Source organism: Syngnathus typhle, linkage group LG14, assembly GCF_033458585.1.
Source record: "Syngnathus typhle isolate RoL2023-S1 ecotype Sweden linkage group LG14, RoL_Styp_1.0, whole genome shotgun sequence".
Lineage (NCBI taxonomy): Eukaryota > Metazoa > Chordata > Actinopteri > Syngnathiformes > Syngnathidae > Syngnathus > Syngnathus typhle.
In genome coordinates this window covers 10,626,096-10,641,101 of record NC_083751.1, presented here as the reverse complement: position 1 = coordinate 10,641,101, position 15,006 = coordinate 10,626,096, and the positions used below count along the sequence as shown (strand labels likewise).

The following is a 15,006-nucleotide window of genomic DNA, read 5'->3' as shown; positions in this document are numbered from 1 at the left end:
TATCAAAAAAAATCTTTGTAATGTTAATAATAATAAGTAAATATAGATTTTTCTTTCTTCTTTTTTTTCCCTGCTGTGCCACGTCACTGTTTTCCCCACACGAGCAAATTTCCGAGCGTCGGCGCGACACTGAATGCACCACACTTTCTTTTCACTGGGACCCGCCCTGCCCTGCCGTGCCGCCCGTCACTCATCCGTCTGCAGGCAGGACAGCCTGACTCGCCTTCTTGTGCTGGGTTCCATGGCAACAAACTAGGACCGCATTCGAAAATCTTCAACCCGCCGCTTACCTAACGGTCGCTTGCAACGATGGGATGATGTGGCCCAACGAGGTATTTACCAGAACCACGCAGCACCCGGACTGGGCTAGGCTAGGCTAACGGAGAGAGCTCGACGCTAGCCAAGGCTAGCTCTCTCCACCTGCAAGCTGTCGCTAACTGCGCCTCACGGGGATGGAACGTGTGAAGGAACACGAGTCTGGCGCTCTTCCGACTTCGCCAACACCGCAGTGGACGCCAGAGTGTAATCATGACGCCGCTCACGCCAAATCGAGCGGATTTATGGCGCTATCTGCTGCCAAGCGACCATCCATCGGGGAAGACGAGGCGACTGGAGGCGCCGAGGCAAAACTCTTGACAGGGAAGGGACTGGCGGCCACCTCCCTTCTGCAGATTGCCATCAGGAATGGAATCTACCAAAACCAAGTTGCTAACGCTATTGGCGGCGCGGTCAAGAACATCAACATGCCCTCGGCGATGACGGGCAACATTTACAGCCTTACATCGGCCAACAGCGGCACTTCGAGCAACTCGTTGCTGAGCAAGAGACGGCAGCGGCACAAGCGGAATCTGTCGTTGGGCTGCCCGCCGACCAGCAGCTCCTCTCCCAGCGCGTCTTCCGCCGAGGCGGCCGGCGTCGCCCCTTCAGCCTCTCCGCTGAGCACCCTGAGTCTGGATCGGAAAACCTTCCTCAGGCAGAAGCAATCCAAGCAGCTCCTGGCCTCCGACAAGGGATGGGTGAGATCGGACCTGAGAAGGGGTTGCATTCACGTCCATGACTGGCTCTTGCCCACCTACCCAAGGCCAGTGCTGTGCACAGTAGACACTCTGGCCGCAGAGGTGGTCAGCAAGCTGGAAGCAAATAAGAGTGAGGGTGTCTTAAGAGTCACTTGCCAGACAACAACTGAGAAAGATATTCATGGACAGACTGATGACACGCGTAGTGCTGGATCAGATCCCACAGACGTGAAGACAAAAGCAAATGAGGCTCTGTTGTTTAACAGCCAGGCGAAACCATGTTTTGAGTCTGATCTCTTCTTAGATGATTCAATTGCAACTAACTCTTCATCAGAGCTTTGCCTGAACGACATTGGCTTGGAAGTCAACTTTAGTGCAAGCGATTGTTGTGGCGCGTACTCTGGATCAGATTTGGAGACCAGTACTTGTGAGGACATCAGCCTGGGAGGACCCAAAAGCATGCCGCAGCAGGACTCCCTCAGTGAAGTCGCAGGTTTGCCTACAGACTCGCCGGCATTGAGCCCAAACTGTGACAGTGCCACAGAGGGACCCGATCCGTTTGAGAGCTCGTCCGATGAGCTGGAGCTCACTTCTTCTCCGACACGCTCAGCTGGTGATTCTCCCGCAGACCCACCTTCAACCGCATATCTCTCAAATGCTCCAAAGCGACCGATCGGCTCGCTGGGAGACGCCAGCGAGGCTGCCGCCGGCGACGGCAAGAATTCACCTCAACTGGCAAAAGCCACCTCCAAATGCTCCAGCAGCTCTCAGACAAGTGAGCGAGCGTCGGTGCGACTCGACCCGGAGATCGATGCGGGGAGCAGACGGCGGCCCGAGCAGATCAATAGCAGTCCGACTCCAGCGCTCTTTGTCCAGCTGCATGGCGGCGTTGTGCGACGTCTGCACGACGACGAGAGACCTCTACAAATATTGAATGAATACCTGAGCAACCTGGGCTTTGAAGACCCGTGGAGGGTCCAAGAGGAGGGAATGAATGCGGGCATTGGCAGCCTCATTTGCTTCTACTTTGGTGAGTACTGTGAAAAAAGAGTTGATGTTTTGCTCTTTTAATTTATGCCTTTCATTTGATTTAATTTTTGTTGTGGAGGCATACTTGGATACTCTGTCCTCCCGAAATGTTTTTGTCAGTGCTACGATTCGACGAGTACTCCAACATAAATTTGGTTAAGGGGTAAAAAAGTGGGATCTGGGATTTCTAGTAATGAGCCCTGGTCCCTCTACAGGAAAGCCTCGGAGTGCGGGCGGTTCAGAGCGTGTGCAGCTTTCCGGGGTATTCAATGTGCGCAAAGGGAAGCCGGTGCTGCCTGTCAATCGCTGGTCCAAACGGCAGGTCACGCTAAGCGGAACCTGCCTTCTCGTGTCGTCCGTCAAGCACGCCCAAACGGGCAAGATCCACGTGCTGCCTCTCATTGGAGGCAAGGTATGCAATCCGTATTGTCGTCTGTGACGCGCTTAAAAAAGCGTTTGCATCTTTTTTTATTTTTTTTTATTTTGCTTCCGCTTGGGAAACTTGTATAGAGATGCAATTTGAAAATGTTCCTGATTCAGGTGGAGGAGGTGAAGAGGCACAGCCACTGCTTGGCGCTAAGCTCAGCGGGTCCCCAGAGCCAGACCTACTATATCAGCTATGAGTCCTACACCGAGCACCTCTCCTGGCACAGAACCGCTTCCAAGGTGAGGCTTGACCTTCTCAAATGTTTTCTCCTTTCAAACCAGCGTCCTTTGAAAACGATCGTAGACAATTGACCCTGCTCGTTGTGTCCGTCCTTGGCCAAGTCAGATTGCGTCCCAGCGGGTGAACTCTGTTGACCTGTCATGCTGCAGTCTGGAGGAGTTGCCCACTCAGCTGTTTCACAGTCAGGACCTAACACATCTCTATCTCAAAAACAACTTCTTGTCTATGAACAAAGGGCTTTCAGCACTTACCAGGTGAGTTTGCAGCACCTTGACGGCATGTCAAATGTCCAGATTGCTTGTCCTAAAGTAACACGCAACGCGTCATGAGATTATTGATTATAGCGCTGCGGCTCTTGCAGGTTCTGTAAACTGAGAACCCTGAGTTTGTCCAATAACGCAATGTCAGAGTTCCCACTGGCCGTATGTGACCTCACGTCACTGACTGAGCTCAACTTGTCGGGAAATTACATTTCAACCCTTCCTGTGGAAGTTGGAATCATGCAAAAGTAAGTTGACCAGACTGAAAGCAATAAAAAAAAAAGGAAACTGATTCATGAAGTCATCTTTGTTTTCTCACTGCTAGTTATTATGATTAAAAAGGGTCAGCCGAAAGATTTGCTTCTCAGAGCATAGTTGATTGTGGCTGTGTTCTGGGCCACGGTTGTTTTTTTTTGTAGCAATGTCAGACGATAATTTTTCAGTTCTCTTTCTCAGAGTTGACCGTAGCATGTTTCGAGAGAAATTGAGGCGGGAAAAGCAACGTTGCATTTTTGTCAATTAACCCAAAAGCAATGTTGGCAGCCTGCAGACGCTTCTTCTGGACGCCAACTGCCTGACTGCACTGCCCGCTGAGCTGGGCACCTTGGAGGCGTTGGTCTACCTTGGCTTGTCTTTCAACTGGTTCACCTGCATCCCTCCTGTCCTGAAGAAGATCAAAGACATGGAGAAACTGTGCCTGTCAGGAAACCGAATCTCGGTCTTGCACATGGGCGAACCGCAGCCGTTGTGCGCTCGCCGCCACATAGATCTCAGGTAAACGTTAAAACCTTCAGGAGACCAAAATTTGAAGTATGCGGTAGGCTTCGGATGCTACTTTATACCGTAGCGATTAAAAATAGAAATCTGTCCAAATCACTCCTTGGCGCCGTCCGTCTACTTTAAGTTCGCATAATCCACTCCAAGGTGATTTTCTGCTCCTACAGGCTGAACCGGCTTGAAAGTGTGACGCTGGGAGACACGAAGCAGCTGGAGCACATCGTGCAGCTGGACCTCAGGGACACCGGCTTGCAGCAGCTGGATGTCAGCACCCTCTGCAAACTGGAGCTTCTCTACTGTGATAGAAACCGACTCGCCGTCCTGCGAGTCAGCGGCCACGCCCTCAAGAGCCTGCACGCCGCACGCAACGGTACGGTGCGGCCGCAAAGCGCGCTTTGTTTCAGGTTGCTGATTCATCAATATTGTCTTCATGATTACAGAGCTGCAAGAAGTGGATGTGCGGCCTGTTCCGGAGAATCTGACTCTTCTGGATTTGTCCTGGTACCGAGATTTACTACAAAGCATGAGACTATGTTCTTGGTTTTAGCTGAATGTTGACGCTTGTCTGTTTTCTTATAGGAACAAGCTAAGTGCTGTCCCAGTTTGGGTATGCGAAAGCAATAAACTGGAACTTTTGGACATCAATCACAATTTCGTGAGCGAGCTGCCCGCGCGGTGAGCATCGCACACAAATACTTTCATGAAACGCTACCAAGCCTTGAACCGCATAGCCGAAGCAAAAGGAATCAATTACGTGTAACGTGTAACAAAGTGTTCTTTGTTAAGTGACAGTGGGAAGCAAGCCGAAGGAGACAGCCACGTGAAGGGGTCGCCACACGATCAAAGAACATTTAGCACCGCTCTGATCCAAATGCAAAAATTGTTTTTGACTGAGTGAGATATAGCTTTCAGTTTCCAAAGAGAGTGAGCTTGATTGTGTTTGTGCATCCTAGCTTGCTATCCAACGGCGGCCTCCGAAAGGTGCTAGCTGGCTGGAATGCTCTGAGCCAGCTGGGCGAGGGCCCGGAGACCTCCCAGCTCCAAATCTTGGACCTGCAGCACAATTGTCTCAAGGAGCTTCCAAACAACCTCTTCATCAAAGCCCAGAAGTGATTACAGGCTGCCTCGCTTGCCTTTCTTTTCATTTGCTTTATCATGCCGATTGTACGTTTGATGCTTTCAGCTTGCTCTATCTGAATGCTTCGGCCAATAAGCTGGAGAGCCTCCCTGCCGCGAGCCCGTCGGAGGACACGTCGAGCAGCCTGGAGGAGCTCTATGTCACCAACAACTGCTTGACAGACACGTGTGTCCCGCTCCTGAGCGGACATGGCAACCTCAGAGTTCTTCACCTCTCTTACAACCAGCTGCAGGCCTTCACTGCCAGGTAAACAAAAACAAAAAAAAAGCCAAACTCAATCAGGAGGAGTTTTTGGTTGTTTGCTAGCAACGCAAAACTTTCATGTTTGGAAACCAGTTGTAGCTCCTTAGTTTAATCTATTTGTCGCTCTGTAGTAAGCTGGCCCAACTGGAGTGTCTGGAAGAGCTTGACCTGAGTGGCAATCGGTTGAGGAGCGTGCCCACCACCATCTTGAGCTGCCGCCGTCTGCAAAGCCTCTCTGCACACTCCAACTGTATCAGCGCCTTTCCGGAGGTCCTGCAGCTGCCCGAGATCAAGGTTCAACCTCACTACGCGACGAAAAGCCAGTCAGCAATGCAAATGTTGTCGTCTGGGTATCCGTCGGTTTCGGCCAGCCAAAGATCCCGCCGCGTCTAACCTCATCTGTGTTTTCACCGTCAGTGTGTGGACCTGAGCTGCAACGAGCTGACGGAGATTACCTTGCCAGAGTCACTTCCCGCCAAACTACAGGAGCTGGATCTCAAGGGAAATCCCCGCCTTAACTTGGACCACAAGAGCTTGGAGCTTCTCAAGTAGGAATCTTCCCAATACGAAACCTCCATTCTCGTTTTTAGCTAAAGACTCACAAAATCACACGGTGTCTCTGCAGTAATATCCGATGTTTAAGGGTGGATCCGTCACCGTCCGCTCCCAGCGCCAGCGAGCGTCACGGAGCTCCTGCAGTCTGGAGTCACGGATACACGGAAGCCTCCGGAATCAAAAACAAGTCAGTCCTTTGCTTCTCGGTTCATCTTTTCTCTTTTCATGTTACGCATGTCTTGCAAAGCTGGATAGAACTTGTTTGTTCCTGGCAGGTTGTGTGTGGCCGCGCTTGCTCTGGACACCTTCTGTGGAGCCCGTGAAGCACTGTATGGCGTTTTTGATGGCGACAGAAATGTTGAGGTGCCTTACCTGCTGCAGTGCACCATGGGAGACGTGTTAGCCGAGGAGCTCCAAAGAGGCCCGAGCCTGGGAGACTACATGACCAACACTTTCCTCACCATGCAAAGGTAGACGTTCGGTCGGCAACAGCCAACATTTCCGCAGCTGTGCTCTGCTGAGCGTGACTTCTGTACCGATCTTCCCTAGGAAACTGGGCACGGCGGGCCAAAGGCTGGGCGGATCGGCGGCGTTGTGTCACATTAGACATGCCCCCGCGCCTCCTGGCGAGCGCAGCGGCTGCTTCACTTTGAAAGCCGCCAACGTGGGCAGATGCCAAGCCGTCTTGTGCCGAGATGGAAAAGCCGTGCCGCTCTCGGCCATCCACACCGTCCGAGAAGAGGTGGAGTGCCAGAGGGTCCGACAACATAACGCCATCATCACAGAGGTGAGCCTCAACTGTGCGCTCGTAATTTTGGGGCTCCTACACTTTGTCATTGTGTTTTTTTTCATCAGTCTGTTCTAGGCGTGCTTGGTGCCTCGACTTTTGAGTGTTAGGCTCTCCGTATTATCCTCCATGTAAACGGCAACACAGCATACGTAGTTAGCGGAGCTATGAGACCAGAATGGAAACCAATTATCAACTGCAGCTGAGATTGCGCATTTAACTCGGGCCTTTGTGCTTCTCTTTCTGCAGGACAATAAAGTCAACGGCATAACTGACTCCACCAGAATGATGGGATATTCCTTCCTGTGTCCGTCCGTCACCCCCCGGCCACACGTCTCCACGGTGATGCTCACCCCACAGGATGAGTTCTTCCTCTTGGGCAGCCGAGGCCTGTGGGACATGTTGTCTCCCGGCGAGGCGGTGGAAGCGGTCCGGAATGTTCCGGACGCCTTGGCCGCCGCCAAGAAGCTGGTCACGCTGGCTCAAAGCTACGGCTGCTCCGACAGCCTCAGCGCCGTGGTGGTCCGGCTCAGCATTAGCGAAGACTGCTGCTGCTTCTGCGAGCTTCTGCCTCCGCCACACAGTCCCGGTCTGGGCGCACGCGCGCACGCTCAGCCCTACTTGGGGAGCGGCGAAATGGCGCTTCCCCTGGCCTCCTCGGGAACCGTCAGCGAGCTTAGCAGCGAGTTCAGTGCGTCAGAGTTGAGCAGCGAGGTGGGCTCCACCGTGTCGTCGGAAGATCCGCCGCAAGCCGAGCCGCCGTCGTGCCACTTGAGCCTGCTGGGGCGAAGCGGCGGGCGCTGGGTCGCAAGCGGTGGCTTCCAGAGGCAGTCGTCCGACAACGGGCTTGACAGCGAGGACGAGGAGCCCATCCCGGGGGTTTTCTCCAACGGCAGCCGACTGGAGGTCGAGGCCGATGTCCACAGTTTGCACGGCCCCCCACCGCGTGGCACGCGTGTTCCTCCCAGTGTGGCTTCCAGTCATGAGTCTTGGGCTCCCCCTGTCACGCCACCCTCCCCCTGCCTCAGCGGGGAGACCCGCTACAGCCCTCTGGGCCGGCGGGCTCGAGCCAACGGTTCTGTGGCGTGCCAAGGCAGGAACCAAGACCTGATTGAGGAGGCGGGGGACGCCCCGCTCAAGAAGCAAGGGGGTTACTTTAACGCCTCCGCTCAGCCAGACCCCGATGACCAGCTGATCATTCCGCCGGAGTTGGAGGAAGAAGTGCAGCAGATCATCCGACAGCAGCAGATGGAGACTCGCAACCAGCAAGCGGCCGCCTACCAGAAACCCACTGAGCGGTACATTACACCGCTCTAACTCGGAGTCCTTCCAGTCTGCCACTGTGCCACCTGGTCATCTCGGAGTCCACGTTGATTTGCGCTGGTTCCTCACAGGATTCCAGTTGGTCTGGACGAGAGATTATTTAAAAGAAGTCAATGTTACTCTTTTCTACTGTTAACTTAGTGCGCAACAAAGATGCAATGCAATTTTTGTAACACTTGTATTCAACAGCATTTTACATTTCAGAAGCATTGTAAATGCTTTTCCAATAGAATTTCGACTTGAGGGTATTGAGAATATTTTGCCAGAATTTATATATTTTTTCTGTTTCATCTTTTGTTTTGTGGTACGTTGAGCGCCGAGTTCTCTTGTGGATATTCCAACTATTCTGTCATAACTTTTGGTCTCTCATTTGTCAGAGTTAGTACAATATTAACTAACTCCTAGGAGTTTAATACTTTCAAGTGACATGGTCACCAATGCAGGCAGTTTTTCTCTGAGAGAAAAATTAATTATATACGTATGAATTTCAGTAGGCTGTTCCTCCACGTTTGTGTTCTGAGGTTTGCTGCCGTGGTGAATGAATGTTGAAGATGAGGATACTCTTGTTCTAACCAGCACATTGAATGTTATCTGAACTTATATATTTCAACTGCACAAAAAGTTACTTTTCTAAATAAACTCATGTTTTCAAATTAACTTTCTGACCTCTTAATGAGTTGCTGTTTTGCCGAATTCATGTTCTATTTTCGCTGTTGCATACCGCCACCTACCGTACAGAAGTAGTCAATGCAGTCTTCAAGAAAGCCTACCTCAACAAACACGCAAGACATGCAATGCAGGGCGCGTTTTCATCATCGACGGTGAAAAAAAAGGTTTATACTACAAGGTCTTTTTATTTTTCATTTGAAAACACCTTATTTGAAATGGATATTTTTTTCATAAAAAGAGTACTATAAAAAAAAGTACTATAAAGTCAATTTGATTTATAAAAAAAAAAAAAAAAGTTTATACTACATGGTCTTTATTTTTCATTTGAAAAAGCCTTAGTATACATGGCCGCTTTTTTTTCATAAAAAAAGTTTTATTATACATCGTCAATTTGTTTTGCTTAAATTATTTTTTTATACTACATGGTCTTTTTGTTTTTCATTTGAAAACGCCTTAGTATACGTAGCCATTTTTTTCATTAAAAAAAAGTCTTACTACATGGTTAACTTGTTTTATTAAAAAAAAAACTTATATGTGGTCTTTTTTTATTTTAATAAAACCTTTCTATAAACATGGTCATTTTTTTCATAAAAACAAGTCTTAATATACGTGGTAAAATTTTTTAATTTAAAAAAGCCTTACTATATATGCATTTTTTCTTTTTAAATTTAAAAAAGCTTTAGTCATGTTTCCATAAATCTTACTATACATGGTCAAATTGTTTTATCAAAAAAGTCTTACTGTACATGGTCTTTTTATTTTCCATAAAAGAGCCTTTCTATACATAGTAATTTTTTTTCCAAAAAAAGCCTTACTAAAAACGTTTTAAAGTTGATGACGCACACGTAACTTTGAACATACCAAATATGAATAATAAATGCAAATTTGATCCTTTCTCAGTTTTCCTTTTTAATCAAGCACAGCATGTGTGCATTTCAAAAACAACGGTTAAAAATGCTAAAACTGCACGATGACATAAAACAAGGTATCCTGATGCACTTACAAAAAGTCAAACGAGCGATCTGAGTTCCACAACACAAATGTTAAACGATCACTTTGTTAAATGGAGGAGGAGGCAAAATCCAAACGGTCTGTCACACCTCGGTGGTTTCGGCCCCGAGGGGGGTCCTCTGCTGATTTGATCTGGGTTGCTTTGGCTCCGCATGGCGCCGTTTATGCTCCTTCAAGTAGCTCTTCACCCAACGGATGGTTTGGAAGGTGAGCACCGTGCCAGCGGTGTACAGGATGGCCGTGATGAGTCCAAACAAAGCCACGGCTGCATCGGCTCCGCCAACGTCACAGTTCATCCAGGTGTAGCCGTTGCGGGCGTACAGCCGCTCGCGCTGCACGCAAACGTCAGTGGCATTGACACCGATCACAAAGTGCAGGTAGAGAGCTACGGCCACCACATAGGCCACAGCCCCCACGCCCTGAAACGCCAGCGCCCCGTAGAGAAGCTTGCGGGACAGACGGTGGGGCGGCTTGTTGCCCGCCACCACAAAGAGCAGCGAGAGCACACCCATGGTCAGGCTGAAGGCGATGCCGCCGTAGATGCCCGGCGCTCTCATCTGGCTGTAGTGCATGTCTAGTTCGCGCACCTTCTGCAGCTCCGTGCCCTGCAGGTTGAAGTTGGAGTTGATGCTGATGCCGCCCAGGCCGCCCATGGAGGATAAGCCCGACGTCACCATCTGCGCAGCAACCACGCAGATCAGGACCAGGCCATTGGTCAGCACCGAGCAAATCAAAACGATACCTGAAGGCACAATACATTGGCATGGATATCGAGTTTCTGTGACTGAGAATTACTCAAGTGAAGCATTTGTGAGAGGGACTGTCTAGTTATTATCTACAAAATCCTTTGAGCCATTGATCACGGCAAGTCGTTGAACCCTAACCCGATTTAGGCTTAACCCTAACCTGACTATTAACGCTAACCCTAGCCCTAACCCAGGGGTGCCCAAACTTTTTCAGCTCGCGAGCTACTTTTGAACTGACCAAGTCACAAAGATCTACCCACTAAAAAAATAAATAATTATATATATATATATATATAAAAAAGTCCTACTCCCATTCCCTATGAAAGTGATACTTCTTACTATGGCGAGCTGCCCCACTCATTTTTATACCCTTTCTTAAGTTTAAGAGAAAAAACAGGGTTCTGACAATTGGAGGGAACTCGCGAGCTAGCGTGTTTGTGTTGTGTTGTTAGCGCTGTTGTTTGTACACGCGTCAAGTGTGAAAAAATAAATAAATTAATTAATTAAAAAATATATATATATATATTATAAAAATTAAAACATTTTAATATCACCCGATCGACCAACAGTGGCTTGGCGATCGACCGGTCGATCGCGATCGACGTATTGGGCACCCCTGCCCTAACCCATGTAGTTATTGCATATGCTGCATCCTCGGCAGCAGCTTTGTACCGTACCTCATCCACATGACAAAGAAATCTGTGGGAAAACCAGTTGGACGGTATTGAGTCACAGAAACCAGAATGGAAGCATGCCTTGGAGAAAGCCCCGAATCCTTTCCGCAGACAGCCTCACCTCTCCTGGAGCACATGTGTGTGCATTTGGAGTCATTACGCTCAACACGCGGTCCGTCACGCTCATGGCTGTGAGCTGGGCGGCGGTCCGGATCGCGGTCGTAATACGGTGGTCGGGAGGATGACCTGGAGAACGGCAAAAAACACAACTGGGATCCATTCGTTCAAGTCTTTTGCGCTGCTATCAACAAAAATGAAAGTTTCTATTGTACTCGCCAGTCAGCTGATGAGCGGTCACCATCACGTGGGTCACGGGGCTGTCGGTGGTCCCCGTTTCTCTCCCTGTGGCCCGGCTTGGACCGGGGTGCTTGGCTCATTGCTGGGAAATGAAAAGGACACCAAAAAACTTTGAAGAGAAAGGAAAAACGTTGCCGCTCTCACTTGAGTTTATTCTGGCTTAGCAATCACTATAATTTAGAGACAGTCAATTATTAACTCACATACAGTGCTAACTAAATTAGTATGGCTAGTTTGGTCCGTTATTTCTGTGTCCAATAACTGAGTAACTCATTTGACATGAAAAATCAGTTTTTAAAAATGGCATACTGTGTATATCTTTTGTGAAAGAGAACTTGCAAGTACAGTGGAACCTCGGTTTTCGAACGTCCCAGTTCTCGAACAAATCGGTATTTGAACAAAAAATTCGAGATTTTTTTGCTTCGGATGTCGGACGAAATTTTGGTCATCGAACCTCGCGAGAGGACCAAGAGGACCTGCACGCCAACTGACTCCGTTCGTTATTACGTTCTCGTTACTCTGAGGATTGCATCAACTCTAATCATGCCTCCAAAGGAAGCAAGTGGGAGCAGTAAAGTTGATCATGGCAAAAAGAGGAAAGTAGTACGCAAAACGGTTGAATTTAAAAAATAATTAATTGCAAAATATGAGTCCGGTATGCGTGTGTCAGAGTTGGCGCGGGAGTTTTGCATGGCAAAATCGACAATAAGCTCGATCCACACGAACTTTGATACAGTACGTATACTGTATGTTATCTTCCATTAGAATTTCTGCAGGTTTTTTTTGTTTTTTGAAATTAAGAAAACGTTTTCTTTCACATGATCTTTGAAATGTTGTCTTTCATTGGTAAATAAAAAAAAAATGGCTTGATGTGCTTTTTTCCCCTCACAATTTAAAAATATATTTTTACTAATAGAATGAAACACAAGCGAGTACCTACAGATACAGCAATAGATTCCCCAGCCTAGCCTACGCTATTAATTCAGTTTATTATTTATTTATACATTACCGACTCACTTATTTACGCAGTTTATGTTGTAAAATATGGTGTTTTTTGTCTTGGTACGGATTAATTGTTTTCCATTATTTGTAATGGGAAAACTTGATTAGGAATTCGAACGATTCACTTCTCGAACAGCCTTCTGGAACGGATTGTGGTCGAAAACCGAGGCTCCACTTTATGGCTATCAGCTGTAAAAGGAACAGCAGGTGCATCCACTCTGATCTGCTGTATGCTTGCCATGCAACCTGGCTCCGCCCCCGACATTTCTTAACTCTACCTACAAACAACAGTGAGAGGCTAGCGACGACCACCTGAAGTGATCTTATCTAAAGACCCCACTAAAACAATAGTGGTGGTGCGTCAAAACTTTTTATCAGACGAAATCGGCTCACGTCTACGCTACAAGAAAACGTTTTAGAAAGTTTTTAAAAAGTATTCCACCGAAAATCGCCCCACTCGGAAACACTCGTCACTGCCCAAAAATCAATTACTGGAAACTCAAAGCTGTCAACAGTGTCCCAAATCGAATGTGGGTGGCTCAGCGTTTAGCACTTGTCAGAAATCCAAACTCACTGTAAAGTTGGTGTCCGCGAGGAAAAGTGAAACTATTTCGCCATTACGGCGTCCCGTATGAAGCGAGCCCAGGTAAGGTAGAAGGAAGGTGGAGGGTGCCCCACCCTGCCCGGAAGAGGAGGCGGGATGGGGAGGGGTTGGGTTTTCACGTTCAATATGGCAACCCCGTTAACGTACGACACAGCGTCCTAGGCGTTTAAACATATGTTAGCTACGTGTGCGTGTGTGTGCGTGAATGAGTGAATGACAAAAAAAAAAAGTCAGCGAAGTTGTACGTCACTTTTGACGCAACTTGTGTTTCGCTCTTGCTCTAGCCACCCACCTAAGGGAAATAGTTTGTTTCGTTTGTACTGTGAAACAAATCTTCCGCCAGATGTAAACGTCAAAACATGACAGCACTGTATTTCATGTTCAGATACATTTATGTACAAATCTACAAAATCTGATACCATGTCTATTCACCACACAGCATTGATGTTCTTACACTGTTTTACGCACAAATTTAATTTACAGCACGATAGCGCTATACCAATTTGGACCGTTGGGTGGCGGTAGTCAACATAAAACGAACATATAAACATTTCCGGGTTACGCCATGAGTCAAAGTTGAAGTTTGTTTATGAGAGTATTTCTGCATGTCTTGCTGGTCACACCGAATCTCACGTTGGATCCCTCTTAGTCGTGTAAGTACATTTTGAGGTTGAGCTAATGTTGTTTCTTCGGACAAGTGCCGTGCTTGTCAGCCAGCGTGTGGCCGCTTTACGCTGCACGCCCACCGGCTACAAGAGCCTTACAACAGCCGCTGCGTACGTGCAGGGTCAGAGCCCCGAGCCACGCATCCGAGAATACTTCTACTACATTGACCACCAAGGGCAGGTGACAGTTGCGGCGGTTGTTTCTCATGCAAAGTTCTTTGAGATGTTCTTCATTTTGGCTTGCGGCCTTCTTTGCAGTTGTTCCTGGATGACACCAAAGTGAAGAATTTTGTCACCTGTTTCAAAGGTAGAGGCGAGTTCGATACTGGAATCTGACGTTGTTTAGAAATGTACAACATATAAACAACCTGAGACAAGTCTGCTGTCGACGTATATCTGCTTGCGCATTTTTATCTTAAAACTTGGGTCTTTTTTAATGTGATGGTGGTTTGTATTTCTTTTCTTGTCTCACCAGACAAACAGTTCCTAGTCTTTTTCTTCAGTCGCCTCCGTTTAAACCAGAGCGGACGCTACGAGGACGCCTTCCCCTTCCTGTCCCCGTGCGGGCGAGAGAGGAACTTCCTGCGTTGCGATGACCGACCGGTGGTCTTCACGCAGCTGCTGCAGGACGCTACCGGTGACCGGGACTCGCTGTCGTTCTGTGGTGGCGCAGACAAGCTGACGGTGGACTTCAAGCCCGAGGCACTCTACATGCACCCAACCAGTGGACGAGTTTACCACCCCTGCTTGGAGCGAGTGGGCGGCGTTGGGCTGGTGAGGTCATCCCTGGCCATCGAGCTCAGCCCGTTCTTTAGCTACGCTTCCGAGCAGGCTCAGTCAGGACCGCCCACGCACTTCCTATGGAGGAAACAGCAGTACACACTAAGCAATGAGCTGGCCAGAAGCTTTGCCACAGAAGAAGACAGCCGAGGTGGAGGGCTGTAATGTTCTGATATAATGACACTTGAGTGACATGTCAGTCATAAAGGTTTGGCATTTCAAGCATTCATATGATCCTGGAACTAAGAATTGTTAAATGTTTGTTAATTTAATGAGCCCTGCCAAGGCCCGTGACATTGATGAGCAAATTAAACTTGAAATATTAGCGAACGACCAAATTAAACTTGAAATGTTAGCGAATGTTCCCCACTTATTTCGCAAGACACGACGTGGCAAATGTCAAGTGCTGTTTGTATCGACGTTTTACACAGCTTAGTGGTTAGCGTCAATACCAGTGCGAACACGCAAGCACTGCCTGCTCCAGAGAAATTATGGGATTAGAGAACTGCACTTGTTAAACGGTTGCCTTCAAATCTGAACACAATGAAAACATTTAGCACGAGGGTCTAAAAAGCTTATATTCACCAAGACAAGTTTCTTCTGATTGGCTGAGCATATTATGCATTTTTCCGACTGATTACTCATTACACCGCTTGCTTCACTTTTCATATCAGCAAGGTCACTACAGCTCAACCTGCGTCAT

The 15,006-nt window shown here is 48.2% G+C and overlaps 3 protein-coding genes across 7 annotated transcripts; 2 read left to right on the top strand and 1 right to left on the bottom strand.

Annotated features, from left to right (window-relative positions):
• The first annotated feature begins 144 nt into the window (after nt 1-144).
• Nucleotides 145-8,452, top strand: LOC133167140 (PH domain leucine-rich repeat protein phosphatase 1-like). The gene is made up of 17 exons (XM_061297720.1): nt 145-2,046; nt 2,261-2,457; nt 2,586-2,711; nt 2,818-2,966; nt 3,074-3,220; nt 3,516-3,746; nt 3,917-4,119; nt 4,190-4,250; nt 4,329-4,424; nt 4,703-4,858; nt 4,933-5,133; nt 5,262-5,424; nt 5,548-5,678; nt 5,756-5,872; nt 5,961-6,155; nt 6,235-6,472; nt 6,722-8,452. The coding sequence occupies exons 1-17, from the start codon at nt 453-455 to the stop codon at nt 7,787-7,789; spliced, it is 5,073 nt and encodes a 1,690-aa protein (XP_061153704.1). The 5' UTR covers nt 145-452; the 3' UTR covers nt 7,790-8,452.
• An 896-nt stretch (nt 8,453-9,348) lies between these two features.
• On the bottom strand, nt 9,349-12,989 carry si:ch211-191a24.4 (uncharacterized protein LOC100150331 homolog). Of its 3 annotated transcripts, none has more exons than XM_061297727.1 (4): nt 12,829-12,989; nt 11,232-11,334; nt 11,017-11,141; nt 9,349-10,217 (listed from the first exon to the last, which is right to left on the bottom strand). In XM_061297727.1, exons 2-4 carry the CDS (start codon nt 11,330-11,332, stop codon nt 9,559-9,561), a joined length of 885 nt encoding a protein of 294 aa, XP_061153711.1. In that variant the 5' UTR covers nt 11,333-11,334; nt 12,829-12,989; the 3' UTR covers nt 9,349-9,558. The 3 variants fall into 3 exon arrangements, with proteins under 3 accessions (XP_061153711.1, XP_061153713.1, XP_061153712.1); XM_061297729.1 differs by having other exon boundaries at nt 9,349-10,152; XM_061297728.1 differs by having other exon boundaries at nt 9,349-10,152; nt 11,017-11,334; nt 12,829-12,959.
• A 204-nt stretch (nt 12,990-13,193) lies between these two features.
• Nucleotides 13,194-14,658, top strand: lg14h8orf82 (linkage group 14 C8orf82 homolog). 3 transcript variants are annotated; one of them, XM_061297732.1, is made up of 4 exons: nt 13,197-13,511; nt 13,645-13,704; nt 13,782-13,830; nt 13,999-14,658. In XM_061297732.1, the coding sequence occupies exons 1-4, from the start codon at nt 13,464-13,466 to the stop codon at nt 14,466-14,468; spliced, it is 627 nt and encodes a 208-aa protein (XP_061153716.1). In that variant the 5' UTR covers nt 13,197-13,463; the 3' UTR covers nt 14,469-14,658. The 3 variants fall into 3 exon arrangements, with proteins under 3 accessions (XP_061153717.1, XP_061153716.1, XP_061153714.1); XM_061297733.1 differs by lacking the exon at nt 13,645-13,704 and having other exon boundaries at nt 13,194-13,511; XM_061297730.1 differs by having other exon boundaries at nt 13,397-13,704.
• The last annotated feature ends 348 nt before the right edge of the window (nt 14,659-15,006 follow it).